Consider the following 22,926-nt stretch of genomic DNA (forward strand, 5'->3'; position numbering starts at 1 on the left):
CAGGGTGATATTAACTTGATTCCCCTTCTCTCACATTGCAATATCTACCGTCCGTTGCCCTCAAAAAGACTCAATTTGCATTCATAGAGCTTTTCTATTAGATTTTTTGCAATTGCATTGTTTCCCCGGAAAATGGAGAAAACCGAGTTTTGCGTCTCGGTCACTCTCGTGGGCATAGTATTAGATCCAAAAGTCAGATGCAGGCAGATTTTTAAGCTATACATCATGTAAATTGCACAATGTTTTATTCATCCTGCGGACGTGTGTATTCGTGTGCGCGCTTGTGCACATTTAAGGAGGCTACCTGTACACTCGTTGGGATGCAGCAAGGGCTTTTTCACGTTCTGGAAGCTGTTAGGATCTTTTAAAATGTTTGGAAGCGAGCCTGAGACAAAATGGTAATCCGCTTGTGTTTATCAGCCTGCAGCAATCTCAACCCACTCCTGTTCATCTGTGCTTATCTGTCTTAAGACTTGCCTTTAAAGTCATTAGGTGCAAAAGAGACAGTTGTGCGATAAGGCTTTAAGGGAATAATGGGCAGAATTACACAGCCGACAGAATAGAGGGGAGCAATGAAGGAGGTTTGATATGAGCTGATGCAGGTTCTTGATTTGGATGTTTATGCAGCTTTATCAGAGGCAAGCAGGACGCTGCGGTGAGTATAAATGCCAAAGGACACGACTTTTATTTCTGGAGGTCAGAAGATCCAAAGGTGACCTCCAACCAGTGTCTCCTGCCCTCTCAGTCCGATGCACACGGATAGAGATATGGATGGCTGAGATATCATCTAATCACAGCTGAGAACTCCATGAGCCAAATCTCAGATTCAAAGCTGACCCCTCAACAGAAGCTGACCAAGACAGAAGTGTTGTCTGTCAGCTGCCTGGCCTTTGTCACTGATAATTAGCCCTCTTATCACAGCAGTCACTGATAACATTTAGACCCACTTTTGCTCTCCTTTGTGCCCTCCTCACCTCACCTGTACACTTCCTTCTCTCCTTCCATCCTTCATCCCAAGTCACATTTCTAATGCATTCAGCTCTTAACAGGTCTGATAGCAAGCGGCAGGAAAAAGAGGTGGTCAGAGGACAGATAAACTCTCCCTTCTTCTTCTCCTTCTGTCATTGAATAGGAGTTTATCACTGAGGCTGATCTCTCCATCCACTGCTTGCTGCCTCATTCCATATTCTTGCTGCATGGCTGCCTTTTGCTCCCTATCTTTTCTTTCTCCACTTTATTTTTTAAGGCTGACCCTTCCGTCTCCCTGCCACTCTCAAAGGGCTGAGCCAGATTCCTGTTTGAGGTTTAAACAGCCCTATATCAGGCAGAGACGTATTAGCAAGCACTGTCAATGAAAAACCCTTCCAGCTTGTTAGACGTAGCATTTCTCTGAGCAGCTCAACATGCTTTTGAGTTTATAATTTCTGTAATTATGCTTGAAATACTATCATGTTTCATGTCTTTATCCATCCATCCATCCATTTTCTGAACCCGCTTTGTCCAAGCAGGGTCGCGGGGTTTCATGTCTTTAGCTGAGTGGAAATGTTAATGATTAGCTTCTACTAGCCGAGACTTGGAATGCGTTCTCCCGGCCGCTAAAACAACACAGCCTGCAGCGGTCGCTAGACGAGGTGGGCGGGGCATTAAATGTTTTCCCAGTGATGTAGAAGAGGCTAGCTTTTAATGACCCATCTATTTCTTTCCCGCGGCTAACGTTGAGGACGGGGGCTGAAGAAAGTTTTCACCATGAGCATGCATGTGAAACACACGATCACACGGTTTCTCCGTGAACAAGACCTCAGAAGGAAAAGAATTTGTATTTGCACAAATATTTGCATTAACAATATTTTTTCAACATAGGGACTGATTTCAAGTCTTGTTTTTTAATTTTTGAGAATTTTAATGAGCTGTGACCATCCTGTTGATGTTTTGGTCCTAATCTAGACTTTTGCTGTGCAGCTGGTATGCTAGGAGCAGCTGTTTTTATAGCCAATATTTGTTTTACGGATAGATCAATAAAGGGAAAAATAAACTCGGATTTCTTTAGAGATCTTCCAGTGCTGTTATTAAGTTGGCGACTGAGGAAACGGGTATTTTTGTTCCTTAGCTTTTATCCCCCCCCCCCAACTCATCTTCTCTGAGGTGGTTTTGTTGTCGCCTCTGCTGGAGTACGCTGGCTCGAATGGTTATTGACGGGGAGTGCTGGGGATTTGTGGTTGCACTTATCACTAATATGGAATCCAGTGCCCTTGGGTCCCTTCCATGCTTCTTCAACTCACTTCATCCTCTCCTCTTTTATTGTACTCCCAAGCTGTCCTCTCTTTGTGTCGTCTTTCATGTGTGAAATAATATCTTTCCCTTCTGTTTGTCTGTTTTGATAGATATTTTTGCCTTTCCTTCTCTGATGCACTTTCCTTTTTGATCTGTCTGCAGAACAAGCTGAGGACCGGGGGATAAGGGTGAGAAGGAGAATGAAGCAGCAATGCAGAGCATATTGTGAGGGATTGTTGATGGACGGTTGGACTGACAAACTAAACCAGAGTGGAGGAATGAGTCCGCACCAAAACACGCACCTCTAAAACCCAGATTAGACCAAAACCAGACGAGAGGCACTGAACACAACAAGGGGAGAGGAATGAAGCCATTTTTCCTCCACATCCCTTCCTACCTCCTTTACCCTTTGTCTCTGTCTCCTGTGATCTTGACAGAGTGGTAGTGATACATCTGATGTTCAACAGGACACAACAGGCCTGAGCTTGGCAATCAGCGTTAACCAGAAGCGCCTGTAGAAGACCAGCTGCTTCTGCCACATAGATCCATTTCCACTTGTTTTATGTGTTCATATTATTACATTTAAATGGCTTTCCTGTTCTCAGTAATTTATTTCCTTCCTCGTGCACTATGGTGTCGACAAATACGCTTCAGTTTGTCTGACTTCACTTATGTTCAGCATTTATCCACACCAACACCAGAAATAAAGACGAAACAACAATGAACTGTTGCTGAATTTATTTTTTCACCTTTCAGTCCAGCATCTTGAGGGTGCATACTTGTTGGCTTTGCTTTAACTAATAACAAATATTTGTTAATTTTTTACAGCTGGTTTGTTGGCAAAAAGGAGTATTTAAAAAGTATTTACCATGTTTTTTCAGTAGCAGGTGGGTCAGCTTGATTGTGCCGTCAGATTAAAGGAAGAGAAAGGCCTAAATTGCAGCATTTTAGATGATACACTCCTTATTCTGCCAGCCTCCATGTTTCTTGTTCTAAATAATCCATCTGAACCCTTTTTTTTGGGTGAGTGGCCATAATTGATTATTCGTGCCTGAACCAAGCAATGTTTTGTTAAATTACAAAAAGCAAAAAAAAAAATTGTTTAGGTTTTAAAAAACTAGAAAACAGTTAAATCCATCCATCCATTTTTCACCACTCATCCTTAGTCGGGTCGCGGAGGCAGCAGCCTAATGGGCCATTCCCATCTGTACCGGGTCGGCCTGGGCCGGGTAGCGTAGGTTGTTTACATATCTGGGTGGCCTGGAATTTTCCCGGGCCAACCAAGGCTCATTCTCGGCCCTCTTCCCGAGGGGTACTGCTTCAGGCCGACCAGGGCCAACACGCCCACTGCTGACAGCAAATTCACACCTTCCATTAGAGCAAGCCTCTGATTGGTGGGTAGAATCAGCCCATTCACACCTTCCATTAGAGCAAGCCTCTGATTGGTGGGTAGAATCAGCCCACATGGGCTTAAGGCAAGGATGTGTGGAATCAACCGGGCCAGGCTGGGGCCGACTGGGGCTACCCGGCCCGGGCCGACCCGGTACAGGTGGGAATGGGGCTTAAGTAGGGATGCCCAGACTTCCCTCTTCCCAGCCACTTGGGGCAGCTCTTCCAGGAAAATCCTAAGGTGTTCCCTGGCCAGCTGAGAGACATGGTCCCTCCAGCGTGTCCTGGGTCTTCCTATAGGTCTCCTCCCAGTTGGACGTGCCCAGAAAACCTCACCAGGGAGGCGTCCAGGAGGCATCCTGACCAGATGCCCGAGCCACCTCAGCTGGCTCCTCTCGATGTGGAGGAGCAGCAGATCTCCTCCAAGCCCCTCCTGACTTCTCACCCTTTCTCTAAGCGGGAGTTGAGCCACCCTGCAGAGAAAACTAATTTCAGCCGCTTGTATCCGTGATCTCGTTCTTACTACCCAAAGCTTGTGACCATAGGTGAGGGTAGGAACATAGATCAACCAGTAAATCGAGAGTGTCACCACCCAGCTCAACTCTCTCTTCACCTCAGACCGGTACAGCGCCTGCATCACTGCAGTCGCAGCACCAATCCACCTGTCGATCTCCCGATCCATCTCTCCCTCACTGGAGAACAAGATCCACAGATACTGAAACTCCTCCACCTGAGGCAGGATCTCTTCCCTGACCTGTAGAAGGCATTCTACCTTTTTTCAACTCAAGACCATGGTCCTGGAACAAAATTTGAATCCTGAAAGGTTAAAGTATTCTTAATTAAAAAGGAAGTTTAAAATTAAATTCAAGGGTTGAAATCACATTTTCCAGTATTTCAATCTGAAAGGCTGAGCAGCTTGTTCTAATTTCCCAAAACATATGATTAAGTTTTTAGATCATAAAGTATGGAGTTCAGAACACATGAACTAAAAGAATTTTACACTTTTATAATAAAACGTGTAATTAAAGGTTCTCATTTGTAACATGGGTGTTTTTTGTGCCAAAAGCTTCTCTTTCCCTCTTCAGTAGAAACAACTAAGCAGTGTTATCAGCAGCCTCCCACTACTAAAACATTCTTCTAGCCAAAGCCATTTTTAGTTTTTCTCCTGGAGCTTTGTGTCTTCATTCCACAACAGCAACTCTACCTGCGTGCAGAGTAGAAATAGATTAGATACCAGATGACATCTATAGTGAATTTGCATCCAGTTTACTGAAGCTTCATGGACACATTGTCCCAGAAGTTGGTTAAACTCAGCATGTCAGGTCCTAAAACCATAATACACTTTAATGAATCTCATCAGCGTTGTGAAAACCTGTAAGTCGATACAGGAGATCAAATATATGTATATTCCTCTTGTTATTTGTGTAGCTTTACCGCTTGATTCAACAACTTTATACTTGCCTGTTTGTGTGTGTGTGTGTGTGTGTGTGTGCGTGTGTGTGTGTGAGAGAGAGAGAGGGCTGTTGTGACTAATCCTCTGTGTGTTGGTCAGCTGTCTGTGCTTTTTGACTTTTGGTCTCAGTGGGATTGACTTCTTCCAGACGCTGAACGTGTGTGTGTGTGTCTGTGTGTGTGTGCATGTGTGTGTGGGAGGAGTTTTGGATAATAGAAATTGGGGTTAGCAGCAGGTGATTCTTGGTAGAACAAACCCAGATAATTTTGTCTCACTATTTTTTCCCCAGTCTGCTTGTTCCATCTGACCAAGTGCTGCCCAGAATAATCACGTTGAGAGTATTTTATGTATGTAATAGGATTACAATTAAGGATTACAATTAAATTAAAATATAAGCATGACAAATAGGCAAAACAGGTTTTATCCCAAATGCACCCCCAAAAGGGTCAAATCCCAATAAAATTAATAATAATAATACATCAAACTTGTTTAGGACACTCAAAGACGCTTTCACACACTCTCACATCCACACACTGCTTGTGATGGTAGGCTACTTTGTAGCCACAGCGGTCTGACAGAGGCGAGGCTGCCATTTGGCACCGTCGGCCCCTCTGACCACCACTAAGACAGGCAAGTTGGGTGAAGTGTCTTACCCAAGGACACAACAGCAGGATACCCCTGGTGGGAGCTGGAATTGAACCCGTGACCCTCTGATCATGAGGCAAACTACTCTACCTCCTGAGCTACTGCTGCCCGTAAATTGAATGATGTAAAAATCCTGTTATACATGACGTATATTGAACAGATAAATTCCAGTTAGTTACAGGTATAAATGTGTCTGTTTAGTGTGATGATTTAAAAGTGGGGGAGAAGTTGAACAAGTGTCCTAAAAAGACGCTAAAGGGTTGTTTAGTTTTATTCTAACAACTTTTGCTTAACGTCTAAGTTAAACTTAGTTCTCCTCTGACGTTCTACTCTTTGATGTTATTTGCTTGCCATACCATTAAAACCATTAGAATAATTCTGGTTTCCTGCATTTGGATTTTATGAAACAGAACCACAGTCGTGTGTCATTTTGAGCTTCCAGCTTTTATTTGCTAGAAAACATAAATATTAGAGTTGATTTTGTGTTTTAGGAAAAGTATTTATTAATCATTTTTAAAAGTTGAACATGTTTTATGACTTTATGGTTTGGGTAGATTATTTCTGTCACTCGCAGACCTGTCATGAGAAGTGTTTGCCCCTGAAAAGCTGCATTATTTCCTCTGCCAGCCCTCTTTGTCCTGATTATCTCTGCTCCAGATAATGCAAATTGTTATGATAATTCTTTTTTTATCAGGCAGAAAGGAAGACCGCCGAAGGTCAGCTGCTCGATCACCGAGGGAAGACTTCTCTGTTTTGTTATTAGCTGCTGATCTGACACATATGGCCAACGGCACATCATGGAAGCAGCATAACACAATTCTGACTCTAAATCAGCTGTGCAGCAAAGGTTAGGGCAATATTAGAGGTTTTCACCTCATATCAAATCCTGATCAACTCAAAGTCAGTTTCCAACAGGAAGTCCTGCTAAAGTCGTGGTTAGAGGCCACAGTGTTTCAAATCATGACCCAAATAAAGTCGTGCTTATTTTCTAAGCTGTTGTAGAAAAAAATGCAAAAGTGAACTTTCCATACCCTAATTGAAGATGATTAATGTTACCTGCTGGTGGAGATGCTAATTTTAGAGTCTTAGCATAAACAATGCTGGCGTTTGTACCTTTTTTGAGCCGTGAGATCGAGTGTGAACCGATGGTCCTCTGCACCACTCTTCACACTGCTGTCTGAATTTTCTTTCTTTTATAGTAGGAACTGTAACTTTTAACTCTCTCTGGAACCAGTTCCTGCACTGGGCTGCATGCAGCCATTGAGATGAAGCTACAATTTTATTTTAATGTTTTAGTGATATTTCTCTCCAATAGAGCTTCGGGAGTTGACGTCACTTCTCCCGGCATGCAACAGTTCAAATCGAAACGACGCCATCTTGGCAGGCAGAAGCCCGCAGCTGGACTATTTGTTATTGAAAACTCAATCAAATGGGAAATATGGTAGATTCCTGTTGTGCCCCAGGATGTAGAACAGACACGGACAACATAAGGAATTCCATCTACAGGATTCCCCAAGATCCGGAGTGCCGCAAACATTGGATCATTGTAATAAAACGCGCTAGTGACCGGGCTAAAATGAAGCTGTGGGATCCCGAGAGTAAAGGTTTTTGCTTATGCAGCGACCACTTCATATCAGGTACTTAAACCAACGTTTCCTCAACTGTGTATGGTATTTATTTTAAATGCTTTTATTACGATTCTTAGTGGGCTTCCTAAACTTATTTTGGCGTGGCTTTTTCTGTCTTATTACTCATAGCAACAAGTAAACATCACGTAAAACGTTGCCTCGTGATTTCTGCGTGCTGCCGTTTCCGTGTTTTATGATCACAGCAATTAACCGGCTAAGCTGTATTTAATTTTTAAGCAATGATTGATCAATTGTCAGATCACACATAAAAAGCACTTTGGATTGCTATTATCTGTCTCACCGAGACAGATCTCAGACAGATCCTGAGACGCTCCTGCCTGACATATTTATTTTATTCACGGAAAAAAATATCAAACTAGTGATTTCTCTTGGCATTCAGTTTATACATTAAACAGCACAGCACTCTATTTAAACTACTTACATGTAAATCTATGTTATTTGTCCATCCATCCATCCATTTTCATCCACTTATCCAGAGTCAGGACGCGGGGACAGTACCCTTTGTTGAGAGGCCCAGACTTCCCTCTCCCCAGCCACTTGGGCCAGCTCCTCCGGGGGAATCCCAAGGCGTTCCCCGGCCAGGTCTAGTAAGAAGTCCGCTCCGACAGCTTCTGGCGTTTTTAAAAAGTATCCCAGGGGCACGGTAAGGGTCGGAGATGTTTAGTCTATTTAATTTCTGACTATATAAAACGATTTCTTCGGTTTTAAAGTGTGAAGTAAACTCCGACGAAGTAAAATCCAAGCCGATCCCGTTCATTTTGTTTACATTTGTTGCCTGCCAACATGGTGTCTACTCTCTGAGAGTCACGTGACGTCCGGAGCTCTATACTGCTACTAGTACTACCTGGTTTTAAAAGGAAATAGAAAAAGAGCACGATGCTGTTAACTGTACTACAGAAAAGCAACATCCTCCATCATGATGACTAACCACGTTTGATGTAATGACCTTCTCAGAGGAAATAATTGGTTTTCCCCTGTTCCTCTCTTCCTGTTTGCCTCATCCCACTTTCTTTAGCATTTCCCTTGTTTGTTAGTTTTTTTTTTTGTTGCATCTCCCTTTTCTGTAACTTCCCTCGTTCCCTGCAACTCATCAGTGATAATGAAGAATAGACTGGCAGCCTGAGGGGCGGATCCACTGGCGGCGATTGGCTCTTCTCGCTTTGCCAATGAGGTGTGAAGCGTCTGTCATGCTGCTGTAATTCTTCTCTGAGGGATACCCGCTCCTTGTTGCTCACCCATGCACACAGCTTTTACACAACATCCTTTCACAAATACACAAGTTCTTGACTCAAGATGGATTACAATAGAAGATGCAGCCAAAGTGATGTTTAGGTTGAGGCACAAGGTAGAATTTTCCCGTTTGGATTTAAAGAAAGGGTTTTGGGTGCTGGAGATGCCAGTGGAGCCTGCAGATGAAAGCAGACTGTCATGCACTTCGTTTTAGTAATGGGCAGGCAGATGGCAGGCTGCTCTGTAGCCTCTGCTTAAGCTGATGGCTCTATTCATCAGGCTGCTACGCCCTCCCTGCAGCCCTGCACCCAGATACAATTTATAGACTCATTTTCCCTCCTCACGCTTCCGTCTGCTTTTTTCTCCACTTCTTATTTATTTGCTCCTTTTTTTATTTTGTTTTAGTCTGCGCCCCCCCCCCCCCCCCCCCCCTCCCCGACTCTGCCTGCTCGACATCATAAAAGGCTTTTTGGTTGCAGTTAGAGAGAGTTATTAGCTCTGTTTTAAAAGTGCTGCTACTTCCTGTCTGACTGAAGTTTGGGTTATTTTCGAAGACTCTGGGTTGATTCCAACTTTTGTAGCTCAAGTCGATGTTTAGTCCATCGGATGTAGTGCAGACATCTGACTGGTGATTTAAAACAGCGGCAAACATGATGTTTTCTACTCTTTTTGAAGCCTGGTAAATTCAACAGAAGGTTTTTGTTTTACAAAAAGAAATACAAAATGTCTTCTTTTGGATATTTCATTTATTTATTTGCACCCTGTGCATGTGCTGAGTTAAGTTCTCCTCTTCTCAGGCCTGAATTGGCTCAACTCCGCTCGGTTCTACCTTCAACAGGACAACAAAGTGATTTAATTATGTATAAACCACAAGCTCTGGTGTGGAAAAGCTCCAGAGAGAAACAACCATCTGTTGAATAAGTGATGGCAGCGGAGCCATGACAGTGTGTGGGTCTGCCTGTGCTTATGTGACGAAGGGAGAGAGGTCCTGAGTGAGAGCTTTGACTCAGTTTCCCTCCAGAGATCTAAGTGAGCAGTAATGAGACCCCAAGTTGCTGAAAAAACAGCAGGAACACCAGGGGATGAAGATGACCTTGACGAACATGAACAGAAGACACGTCCACAAACACTCGGATACTTACAGGAATTAAGCTTCCTTATTCTCTTAACATACTTTAAAAATTGCACCAATACAGGAATTAGAAGTGAGCCACATGACAGCTGAGTGTCAGACAGCAGGATTTGAAGTCTTATTTCCTGTTATTTGGATATCTCACCTCTGATTGGCTAATAGCAATATGACTTGCAATGTTGATGTTTTGTTTCCACAAAAGCCTTGAGGAGTTCTGCTGTGTGGTGGAGTTGCAAATGCTAACTTTTAGCTTCTTCTAGCTGAGACGTTCTCTGCTGTTTGCTGAATGCTAAACCAACAACAGCCTTACCCGTTGTGAGTCAAGTTGGGTGAATGTCAAGTGACAGTGTGACGTAGATCTGTAAGAATTTTCTACTACCATCGATTTTCTATCAGAAATAAATGCAGGAGTTAGGTGTGGGAGACTATTTTCATGTTCAGCCTGCATGAAAAACTCTGAGTGATCAATTATAATCAGAGATTCAATTCAATTCAATTCAAGTTTATTTATGTAGCGCCAAATCACGATAAGAGTCGTCTCAAGGCACTTCACATAATAAACATTCCAATTCAGGTCAGTTCATTAAGCCAATCAGAAATAATGTTTCCTATATAAGGAACCCAGCAAATTGCATCAAGTCACTGACTAGTGTCAGTGACTTTACAGCAATCCTCATACCAAGCAAGCATGCAGCAACAGTGGAGAGGAAAACTCCCTTTTAACAGGAAGAAGCCTCCAGAGAATCCTGGCTCAGTATAAGCAGCCATCCACCATGACTCACTGGGGATCGAGAAGACAGAGCAGCCCCCCCCCCCCCCCCCCCCCCCCACACACACACACACAAGATTTAAAAAATGGTTTTCAGTGTTCCACACATTTAAAAAGGGGCAGCAGGCTCAAAAAATAATGTTAAACAAGAAGTCTCACCATCCATCCATTGTGTGAACCCACTGGTCCATGTGGGGTCGGGTGGGGGTGGGCTGGTGCATATCTCCAGCGGTCAATGGGCAATCAGGCGGGATACACCCTGGACAGAGAGCCAGTCCATCGCAGGGCAACACAGAGACACACAGGACAAACAATCATACACACACACACTCACACCTAAGGACAATTTAGACAGACCAATTAACCTAACAGTCATGTTTTTGGACTGTGGGAGGAAGCCGGAGTACCCGGAGAGAACCCACGCATGCACAGGGAGAACATGTAAACTCCATGCAGAAAGACCACAGGCCGGGAAGCGAACCTAGGACCTTCTTGCTACAAGGCAACAGCTCTAACCACTGCACCACTGCAGTGAATTAAATCAATTTAGTTCAATTTCAGTTCAATTCAAGTTTATTTATATAGCGCCAAATCACAACAAGAGTCGTCTCAAGGCACTTCACAAAGTAAGCATTCTGATACAGTTCAGGGGTCTCATTTATAAAAAAAAAATGCGTAGAATCCTTACTAAGACTGTACTTAAGCTCAGCAAAAAAAGTACTTACGCCAAGTAAGTTTGTGACCTATAAAACATGGAGTACGCACAGCTTCACGCAATCGCCGCTTTATAAATCACAAACTACCTAGAAATGTGCTCAGGTGTTTCTGGATCACATCCCGCCCTCAACACACCCACTTTCTGCCATAAATGGTCAATGCAAAATGCCTTGTGGAGCTCATGCATATACATAAGCCGGCTCGTTGCAGCATTTCACCATTAACGATGGCGACCGCAGATCAAGGAAGAAATTTTCACCAAAGCAGCAATTGAGGTACTTGTGGGTGAGGTGTAAAAACAAAAGGAAGTGCTTTTGGAGGTCACAGTGGCAAAACAAATAGGAGAAAATCCACGGAGTGTCAAAGCATTGCTGAAGCCGTCAATGCTGTGAGTTCTTCAAAGAGATCTGTGGCGGATATATAAAAAAAAAGGTCTGGCAAAAAAATCAAGAAGGCTTGCCACTACCAGTGTGTCTGCCACTGGCGGAGGCCCTAGCACCTCTTATCCCCCCACCGCTCGCCATTAGGATCTCAGCAGTACTCGGGCCGGCAAGCGTGCATGACATTGTGCCAGAGAATGAGGGAGACATTTGCTTGTTTTGTGCGCACACGAAGCAGTATAAGTGGTTATGCTGCTGGAATTCATAATTTTATCCTTCTCAGCAGCAGCACTGCAGGTGCTCTCCATGTCCAAAATGTGCGTAAGCAATGTCCTTAGTCAACTTAAAGTTGCGCACACGTTTCTGCTACATTGTATTTTTTAATAAATCCCAAAGTTTGCGTGAAAAGTTGCTTAAGCAGTTTTCTGACCATGTTTTGTGCATAAGCAAGCTTTATAAATGAGGCCCCAGTTTGTTAAGCCAATGAGTAAAACGTTTCCTGTATAAGGAACCCAGCAGATTGCATCGAGTCACTGACTAGTGTCAGTGTCTTTACAGCAGTCCTCATACTAAGCAAGCATACAACAATAGTGGAGAGGAAAACTCCCTTTTAACAGGAAGAAACCTCCATACTGGCTCAGTATAAGCAGCCATCCACCATGACTCACTGGGGATGGAGAAGACTTACACCAACCACCAGCCCACCCACGCACGCACACGCACACACACACACACACACACACACACACACACACACACACACACACACACACACACACACACCATATATGCCAAGTAGTGTTTCTTTGGTTACATTGTGATTTCTTAGTAAATATTCTATTTGGTGAGAGATAAATTTTATTATATTTATCCTAGTGAATCTATTATTAATTCAACAGGTAAACTAATAGTAAATGACTGTAAATGTGTGTCTGCTGGATTTCTGTTTACAACCTGCCTGATTGTCATTCAATAAAGTAACTAGAGGTGGTAGAGTAACTAAGAATTGTACTCTGTAGTAAGAGTAGCAATACTTCATAATAATATTACTGAAGTCAAAATAAAACATATGATGCAGTAAAACTACAAAAAAGGTTGCTCAAGTAAATTTTACTGAGTAACTAACTACCTTTAAACTAGCTTTACTTGAGGATGAAGACAGTAATTTGACAAAAAACACTGTTGTTTCACTGAGACGGAAGCAACAGCTTGCAGGTTTTAAGTGTGTCGGGGTGACAATACTCACCATATTGGAACAGATTTCTTTACTTGCACTTTTCCCAAAAGCGTGTGTGGTGGGAAGGCTGCAGTTAGAATAACAGAAGTTTGGTGAGGAGAATGGAAATGTCAGTGTCCTAAAGAAATGTTTTATCCTTTAAGTTTTAGTTGTGAGCTGCAGAGAACTAGCCTAAATGTGTAACATAAAACAAATGAGTTTCCCATGAAGTAAAATAAGCTGGAATTTTGATTTTTTTATCTGTTAAAAATGAAACTTTTCTAAATGAGCAGCTTCAAGCTTCACTGCTTTTAGTTCATTTGTATTTGAGAACCAGCTCAGGTGGAGGAAATGTGGTCAACGTGTCCTTCTGCAGTCTATAGCAGCATCACCAAAGGGATGAGTCAGGGTAACTCAATTCAATTCAATTCAATTCAAAAATACTTTATTAATCCCAGAGGGAAATTGATTGCTGTAGTAGCTCAGAATAATAATAATAATCAAGTCATCAAAGAGTTATTGTATATTACAATGGCTGTTGGCAGGAAGGATCTCCAGTAGCGGTCAGTGTTGCAGCGAAACTGAAGAAGCCTCTGACTGAAAACACTCTTCCGTTGTCGGACAGTCTTGTAAAGAGAAAGCTCAGGGTTGTCCATAATTTTCTTGATTCTCTGGAGAATCATTCTTTGCATTATCTCCTCCAGTGGTTCCAAAACTCTGAGTCCTTGAAAGGGCTTGGAGTTCCTCCATCTTGTTGGCCAATGATCTCACATTACCCATTATGATCGATGAAAGAGATGGTTTGAATTTCCTGTTTCTCTGTTTCCGTTTTGCTCCCGCTCTGCATCCACGCTTCTTGCGTTTTAGCTCATTTGGGATTTGTGGCTTCAGTTGAGGTATTATTTCAGTCTTTCCAATGTTAATCAGCTGCTACCGATTGTAAACCAGCTTGTTGCCATGGTTACACATCATAACAAATGCTCAAAAGGTGAAAAAAGCTAAAGAATAGCAGTAAAAATCCTCCAAGCTTCACAGCTCCAGAAACAGAAAAGTAAAGTGTCCAAAAAATACGATTTTTCTTGAGAAACTAGAAGAAAAAATGTCCAAGAAAAGACAAAACTTACATAAAGTCAACAGAGCTACTCCAACATGCAGCCACCCAGAGCAGCGCAGTTCCGGAAAGAATGTCTAAACTCTGTCTAAAACCCCATCTTTAAGAGGTTTATATGTTAGAAATACAATAAATTCTGTTTTGGATCTTGGGGAGCCAATAAAGTCATGCTTAAAATGGAGAAATCTCTTCCTCTCATCAGAGTTTGATCAGTTGGAGACATTTAATGGATTCTTTGAACATCTTTATAATAAAGAATTGCTAAGATCAAGCCAAAATGTAATAAATGCATTGACTAGTTTTTCTGCAATGATTTGGGTCAGGATACCTTACAATACCATACCATATTTATTTATAAAGCACCATTTCAAAATAGCATGGCGGCTAACCAAAGTGCTGTACATAAAAAAGCCAAATGCTTGACCAAGAAACACAATAAGAACAGGCAAGATACATAAGAACAAAGCATAAATAGTCGGAGATAAAAATTCCTACTAAAAACAATAAAATAGGAGAACAGTTAACAGCACTATAAAAATAAAATAATGCCACGAATAATAAAAACATTTGAAATGGCACAAATAAAACGAAATAAAATACCAGATGGTGCGAGGTGCCAAAAGTGAGCAACAGTACAAAGCCTTGTAAACATATAACAGGACCTTGAAGTTAATCCTAAATTTGACTGGGTCTGGGAGCCAGTGTAAATCTGCGAGGATGGGTGTGATGTGCATGCGTCTGTCGGTGTTGGTTAAAAATCTGGCCGCGGCATTTTGAACCTTAGGGCTGAAGCATTAATCCCAATCAGGACAGAATTTGCGTAATCTAGATGTGAAGTAATAAAAGCATGAATGACTGACTCAAGATCCGGGCGTTTGAGGATTGACTTAAGACGAGTGATGCGGCGGAGTTGGAAAAAGCAGGACTTGACAGTAGCGTTGACTTGTGAAGACATTGAAAGGTCAGAGTCCAGTTTCATAACTAGGCTAGTGGCACATAATTTGAGATTGAGTGGGAGAGTTGAGACATCTAAAGCACCATTCATGTTAATGGGGCTAAAAAGTATGGCATCTGATTTGCTGTCATTTAACCGTAGGCAGTTTTGAGAAAGCCAGGATCTGACCTGGGAGAGGCATTCTGACATTATAGAAAATGAGTGCTGTTGGTTGATTTGAAGGTAGATCTGGCAATCATCTGCATAAAAGTGGTAGTTAACCCCGAGACTTGCTAAAATCTTACCAAGTGGTAGTATGTAAAATGAAAAGAGGAGAGGACCCAGGATGGAGCCCTGTGGTACTCCCCATGGAAGTGGGCCATTGGGAGAAGAGCAGTCTCCAACATGAACACTAAAACACCGACCATGAAGGTACGACTTAAACCATTCGAGGTCAGTACCGGTCACACCCACCCAAAATTCAAGTCTGTGAAGAAGGATGGTAAGGTCTACAGTGTCGAATGCTGCAGTCAGGTGTCACAATTTGGTGTAGGAGGATGTTTAGGACCCAAAATGCAGAGAACCAGATGAACCAGGCAGGAGGTAGATGATGAAAATAAATCCTTTATTTAGGAGTAGTCCAAAGGCAGGGAGCCAAAAAACAAAAATCCAATAATCTAAACTGAGTAAATAAAAACACTAGAGGACTAGAGACACTGGAAACACTAGATGCTAGGAACAAGACTAACAAGAACAAACAAACATTAATGGACCGACACAAGACAGAGACAATACCGGGCTTAAATAGACTGGGAGACAAATTAAGGGAACAGGAAGCAGGTGTGTGGAGTGAGGGCTGGAGGGAAGGCAGGTGACACTAATCAACTCAATGGGGAAAACAGAAACAGAGGAGGGCAAACACCTAAACACAAAACTAAACAACAATTACCTAAAGACAGAGGGAAGGACTCACAAACTAGCTGGAGGAGGACATAGCACATACACCCACACACACTGAGCAGGGGACAACGAGGCTGGAGCTGACCTGGGAGGAAAGAGTAGAAAAGATAACATAAGACACTAAACTGACACGCAGGAAAAGGACACATGAGGGCGCCAAAGGGCTACAACATAAGACACAAAACAGGGATGCAGACAAGGACACATGAGGGCGCTAAGAGAGCACAAGGGGGGAACCTGGAGTGGAGCACAAGAGGAGCTGGGGAACAAAGGGACACAAGAGAGAATCTAGAGAGGGATGGAGGACACCAGGAGGCACAAAAAATGAAGGGGCTGACGCAGACCATGACATCAGGTCGAGTAACAGTAACAGCACATGGGAGCCAGAGTCAGTCAGAATCAAGATGTCATTGAGTACCCTAATGTGTGCAGATTATGTGCTGTAATTACATCTAAAACCTGATTGGAAGGGTCAAGAAGCCCATTGTCATCTAGGTGAGAAGTAAGCTGCGTGAGAGCCAGTTTCTCATCTACTTTTGAGATGAATGGAAGTTTTGAGATTGGGCGATAATTGGCACAGTCAGACTGGTCAAGGCCTGGTTTCTTCAATAGCGGCTGAACAATTGCATTTTTAAAAGCAGCTGGAAACACACCAGAGGAGAAGCTGGAATTGACAATATCTAAAACAGCAGGGGCCACCGCTGGAAGGACATCGCGCAGCAGTCTTGGAGGAAGGCTGTCCTCTGGAGAGCCTGAGGGCTTCATAGCCAAGATTAGATCAACCAGGGAAGAGAGTGTCACATGAGCAAAGCAAGAGAATGAGGGTGGACAGTGAGGTTCCACACAGGTAATCCAACATGAGTAAGAGAATCCGGATCTAATATACTGGATTTTATGCAGGAAAAAGTTTTGAAACTCATTGCAAAGAGCCCCTGTAGAGGGAGAAGAGTTGGGAGATTCTCTAAGGGATAGTACAGAGGTGAGGACACTGTACAGTTTCTTCTGGTCATTTTTATGCCTAGTGATTATATTTGCAAAATATCTGTTTCTAGCTGTGAAGACAGCTTTCTGATAGTGGGTCAAAGAATCCTTGAATAATCGGTAGGAGATTTGCAGTTTGTCCTTCCGCCACCGGCGTTCGCAGACCCTACATTGGCGTCTTAGGGCACGAGTCTCCTCATTGAGCCAAAGGTCTGCCACATTTTTTATGCCTGGATTTTAGAGGAGCGTCTGCATTTAAAACAGTTGAGCAGGTAGAGTTGAAAGAAGTTAGCAGCTCCTCAACTCCTACACAGGTGGAATCAGGTTGGGAAGTGGATAGAGTCGCAGCTAGGCTAGATGCTAATAGATTGGTGGTGAAAGGGGAAATTATTCTTGTAAGGTGTTGATTATGTTGCCTAGTGGATGGAGGCGTCAAACCACAGATATTAAAAATAATAGGAGAATGATCAGAGATACATGCAGAGTCAACAATCAGATCAGAGATACAGATCCCAAATGACAAAACCAAGTCTAAAATGTGCGATCCTGAAAGGGTGGGTGACTGGACCTGCTGCTGGAGACCAAAACAATCTAAAATGTCTAAAAAGCCACCAACAAGAGGTTTGTCAGGGCAGCAAACATATATATTAAAATCACCAAGAATAATCCCACGGTCATATTTTGGAAGAAAGTCTGTTAAAAGATCAGAAAATTCCAATAAAAAGTTTGAATTGTACTTAGCTGGGCGATAGCAGAGAATAAACAGCAGCAGAGGACTAAAGTCCACCTCAAAAGCCATAAACTCAAAGCTGGTTGGAGTCACCGGTATAGTAAGTCTTTTAGGATGGAAAGAGGATCTGAACATGGTTAGTAATCCACGACCAGTGAGCCTGGGCTCGTTCAGAACCTGGCAGTCTGAAGAACAGAGCTCTGACAGTGCCGCTGACTCACCAGGAAGAACCCAGGTCTCGTTCATGCAGAATAATGTCACCTCCTGCTGGAAAAAATAATCCCTTAAAATGAGGGTTTTATTCCCAATTGACCGGGCCTTTAGGAGAGCTATCCTGAAGATCGGTGAAAGACCCGATGCAGAGGATGCTCCACTCTGGAAAATGCAGTCATGGTAACTTATTTCACAAGTGAGGGTCCAGAATAAACACCGTGGTTCTTTACATTAGAACTGGAGGCCAAGTTAGCACCATCCAGGGTAATTGGATGATGACAGTTTAATCTAAGATCCTCAGGTACAAAAAGAGCAAGTTGGATGGCATTTGGGTTAAAATGCTTTCAGGATATAACTGAGGTTTGCTGATGCACCCAAAGCAGCAATTTAAGGTCAAATGGGAGAAAAAAAACTAGCTTTAAGGAATAAAGACGAGCTTTTGAGTCCAAAGAAAACCATACCTGTTAATCACAGTCGCTGTGTGCTTGAGTTCAGGTCTGAGAGGATGGAATAATGATGGACTTCAGAATGTTTTGTAGGAATCTCAAACCATCATTTAGATTGTTGACCATTGCACCAAATCAAAGCTGGGTGTGTGAGAGACAATTATACACTGTAACTTAAACCGATGACCAAAACTGTTTTAACTCCTCAAATAATGAATTTGTGTTCTAAAGGTTTAGTGTCAGGATGTAATCGGTTTCCTCTGAGAACATAATTTAACCAAAGTCAAAAGAGCAACACTGAACCAAGAATCAGGAAAAGCTGAAATAACCTGAAACTGGTGCAACATAAAAATGATAAACGTGTTTCTGAAACTGACCTCTACTATAACTTCACGAACAGATCTGAAATGACACCATTCTTGGTGCTTTTTGCTTGTTATTACGACACATTTTAACTCAGTTCCTAATTTTACACATTATGCATCAGTTCCTTTGGTCTAAAGTTTGTGATGAACCACTAAAATGAATCCATTACCATCACCGCCAAAGGTTTACCCGAGGCGTCTAAAAGAAGAAGGTTAGATGTTTTCTAACATGTCGGAGGGACATGAGCTAGAAGCTACTAAACCTGTTACATGGCCCAGCATAAGCCCATCCATCCGTGACCTGGGAGAGGCCCGTTTATACTAATCCCCACAACTGTTTGAAAATGTTTTCTTAACCTTCAGAAGAGGATTTAAATTACTTTGGTACTCTTGCTGTGCCTCGCCTGCTGCACGGTTCGGAGCTGCCGCCTCAAGCATTAATTTGTCCACGAGCTCAAATCACTTGGTTGACTTGGAGCCATTAAACACACGTTGTTCTGTCCCAGGCAGAAGCTGAACTTTACTCCGAACTTCTCACTCGAACATAAACACAGGTGTCGCAGGTTAAACGCAGGCAAGCCCAGACAGAGGTGACAAAGTTATTTATTATTGACAGTATGGCCAAAGCATTTGCAAATGCACATGCTCATGTTGTACGCTGTGGCCCTGAGGGCAACTACAAATATTGCACATTAAAACACACACACATGAGCATGCTTTATGCTTTTACACTTCATTGTTCCATCTGCGTAACGAGCCTCGGGGCGCTCACAGCACAGACACAGTCTGACATGATTATCTCCATTTGATGACTGCGACTGGGTTAAATTGGGACCGGTGGCGTCAGCTGAAACACACAAACATCTGCACGGTTCAGGGAACGATATGACATCATCTACACTGGCCCTGCAGCTTCAAGGTGAGCTTACATTTTATATTTACTTCTGATCTAAACATTTTAGTGTTCTTGAGCATAATTAGATAAGGCAAACTAGTCTTAAAAAGTTTAAAAAGAATGATTATTTAGTACTTTTTAAATTAGGGATGCACCGATCAAGTTTTTTGCTGCCGATCACCGATACCGATCACGTGGATTGGCCAGAAATTTTCTACAACATTATAATGAGTGGTACAAACTACATAATCTGGGAATAAAGGAAATGTAACCTAATCTAAAATGGTCTGTATTAGGGTTGTCACGGTGTGAAAATTTAACCTCACGGTTATTGTGACCAAAATTACCACGTTTTTCGGTATTATCGCAGTATTTTTTTAAAACGTGCTACATTTTCACACAATTAAATAAACCCTGTATGTCAGGAAATATTGTCGTCAGTTTGTGTCTAAATTTTGCCTAAAATGTGTTATTTTGTAATTATGTTGTTTATTTGTTTACATTTTTTCCCTTTAGTCTTTAAAATACCAATATTTGCCCATAACTTCTTATTTTATGTCTGTTTGATGTCATCATTTAAAAATATTAGATCAGATCATACTCAGTACTCCAGTAGCCTTCTAATCAGATACTTTTTTACCGTTACTTGAGCAATCCGTATATCAGGAAATCATTGTCCTCGGTTTATGTCCTTCCAGTGAGCTTTGCAGATGTGGGAAAATGTCATCAGGCAGTAATCTTTGTTAAATTCATAATTATTCTCGGAGAGAGACCAACTCTTATCTGCCCCTGGGAGCCCCGTAATGCATAGCGTCATTTCAACATGGGGGTGTCTGCGACATGGTTTATATGCAGGTAGCGGCGCTGCGGCTGCTTTATATAGCGACTCGTTGCATTCTCCCTCAAGCCAAATCCTCGGATCACGCATTTTAGCTAAAACGCTAACGTTAGCTTGCCTTGCGTTGACTGTAGAGTTGTGGGTGATGGTCACGCAGATGTGTCATGAGATTTGAAGCGTTGCTGCCTTTCACAGACACTTTTTCTGCACGTGCTGCAAACAGGATAGCCGTCTTCTATAAACTCCCTCGGCATTCTTCAAATATCCAAAAGATGCCCGTACTTCCCACTTTCTCTTCTCTGAGGGATAATAAATGTACTCCTGAGCGCTGCCGTCTCCTCCTTTGGCCATTATTTCAGCTTTAGCTTCAAGAAAGTTTTGGTTGTAAACAACAAAGCGCGCATGTGCCGCTGGCAACTTCAGCAGATGATACGGTGGCTGGTAAGGGTCACCGCGCCTACACCGCAGCCACGGTAACCCACCGAGATAATATATATATATATTTAAAAACAAGACGATTATTATTATTGTCAACTTTTTTTACCGGGGTTTACCGCTACACTGGTTACCGTGACAACCCTACCTGATCGGTCTGCTTTGATCTATTTTGAAAACTCCGATCAAAACCGATAGGGGCGCTATCGGCCGATTGGGATCAAATGCCGATCCATCGGTTCATCCCTATTTAAATTATCTTTAAATTATTCTCACTCCCTCGTCATAAAAAGGAAGAAAATGGAGGTAATCAAGTAAATCAAGAGTCTAACACAGCTGCAATGGGTAAAAACTAAATAAAGCCCAAACATCTCTCTCAGCTGCCATCATGGGTGTCCACCAAAGCTCCCTTCATCAGCAGAGACTAATGTCTCAATTCTAAACACTAATGTAAATCACATTTAAATATTCATAAACAAAGTCTTTTGTTTAGCCTTGACCTACCTCTACAGCCCGTTAGCACTAAAGTGTTTCCTCCTAACAGGGCAGCAGCTCCTACCCCTGGGCCATTATTGATCTGGACTGAGCAGATATAGTTGTGTGTTAACGCTTTGTTTGAATGACGACGGTGCATCAAGCACAGCTCCACCTCAGAGGTGTGTGTTTGTGTCTCGGAGTAGCCCTGGGGCACAACAGGAGGCTGATGCCTCATCCATGAGAGGAGCTTATTGTGTGTAAGCAGCAGTGACGATAATGGAAGCGGACACATAAAGGGTGTTTCTCTGCTTGCGTCAGCTCAACTCTTTGATTGGCCGTCATGAGTTAAACAGCATGGTTATTTCTAAGACTAAAAGAAAAAGAGCTGACTATCATCTTGTCTGCAGCTCACCCTCACACGGATGCCAGAGGCTAAAGGTTCTGCAGCTACTGGAGGGATACTGGATAGCACAGCACTTACTTCACTTGTGGGTTAATTGTAGAGGATACAGAGAATAAGAGCCTCTTCTAGAGGCAGAGCAATACCAGCAGCATCAGCTGCAGAGCTCTGTTTACTTGTGTCCAGCATCATCATCAAATGAATTAAGCTGAGTGAGATAGCATAAAGTTCTACTAATGACATGCGCTGTGGGGTAATAAACATCTTCTGCTCCTGGGGAAATGATGGCTCTGCTGTGCTTTAATGAAAACCATTAATCATTTATTGTTATTCTCTCGGCTGAGTTAGTTAGGAGAGAGAGAGTCCCATCACAAACTCTACAAACAACCCATTTTCTATTTAATCCAGCGCAGTTAAACCACCCAAGCAGCTGCTTGCACCTGATTTAATTTTTTATTTGCTCATTATTCGTGCACGTATGTTCTAGAAGAATAATACACTCACTGCGATTCTCTCAGTCAAAGATTTTATTTTTTTGACACAAGGTGGCACAGAGTGTGTTTTCAAGAGAGTTTCAGTTCAAATATATCTTTTAATAAAAGAACTTTTAATATAAATAAAGGTCAGGTGCGTCCGCTTCAGACCCACGAATTAAAGAATCTTGGAACCTCCGTTTTCCTTGGGAGAGGAGTAGAAATATAAATTACTCATCCAATTACATGAAAGCAGAAAAAATACATAACAGACAACATTTTCACTCATTTCATTCATCCATTTAAAATTGGCTGTTTTCTGATTTCTGGAGATAATCTAAAAACTTCATGTTTGATGTTTCACAGTCCAAAATGGGAACCACCGATTCACGACCAAGAACCAATCAGTTCCCATGAAACAAACCCTTCAGAAACAGTTGCTCTACGTTCGACTGAGCAGACAGAAGCCATCTCTCACTCAGAGGCATGAGAAAACCATCTGGGAGTTTGCCAAAAGGTATCCAGTGCTTCTTAGACCATGCAAGGCAAAATTCTGTGACTGAACCATCTTGCCACAATTACCAACAATGTGTCTGGAGCAGCCAGGCAATGAGCATTGCCCCGTTAGTGCCGTCTCTGCCAGCACGGAGCTGGCAAGGAGAGCAGTCAAGATCAGGTGAAAAACGGTTCAAACCAGTTTAGCTTCAGGGACAGAAGATGGATGGAAGAGCTTTTCTGAACAGCTCTGAAAGTGTCTGAGACATTTGAATGTGCAGGAAATCAGAAAACAGTCCAGAAACCAAGCTCATTAGCACGT

At 42.5% G+C, this 22,926-nt stretch overlaps 1 protein-coding gene across 2 annotated transcripts in view; it reads left to right on the top strand.

Annotated features, from left to right (window-relative positions):
- The window catches only part of chchd3a (coiled-coil-helix-coiled-coil-helix domain containing 3a), a 76,783-nt gene extending 73,787 nt beyond the window's left edge, over window positions 1-2,996 (top strand). Inside the window, exon 9 of one of the 2 annotated variants that reach the window (XM_015959210.3) lies at window positions 2,434-2,996. In XM_015959210.3, the coding sequence (XP_015814696.1) occupies window positions 2,434-2,457 (24 nt within the window). In that variant the 3' untranslated portion in view covers window positions 2,458-2,996. The remainder of the gene's footprint in view (window positions 1-2,433) is intronic. The other variant, XM_054739725.2, reaches the window with a different exon arrangement.
- The last annotated feature ends 19,930 nt before the right edge of the window (window positions 2,997-22,926 follow it).

This window comes from Nothobranchius furzeri, chromosome 1 (assembly GCF_043380555.1).
Source record: "Nothobranchius furzeri strain GRZ-AD chromosome 1, NfurGRZ-RIMD1, whole genome shotgun sequence".
NCBI lineage: Eukaryota > Metazoa > Chordata > Actinopteri > Cyprinodontiformes > Nothobranchiidae > Nothobranchius > Nothobranchius furzeri.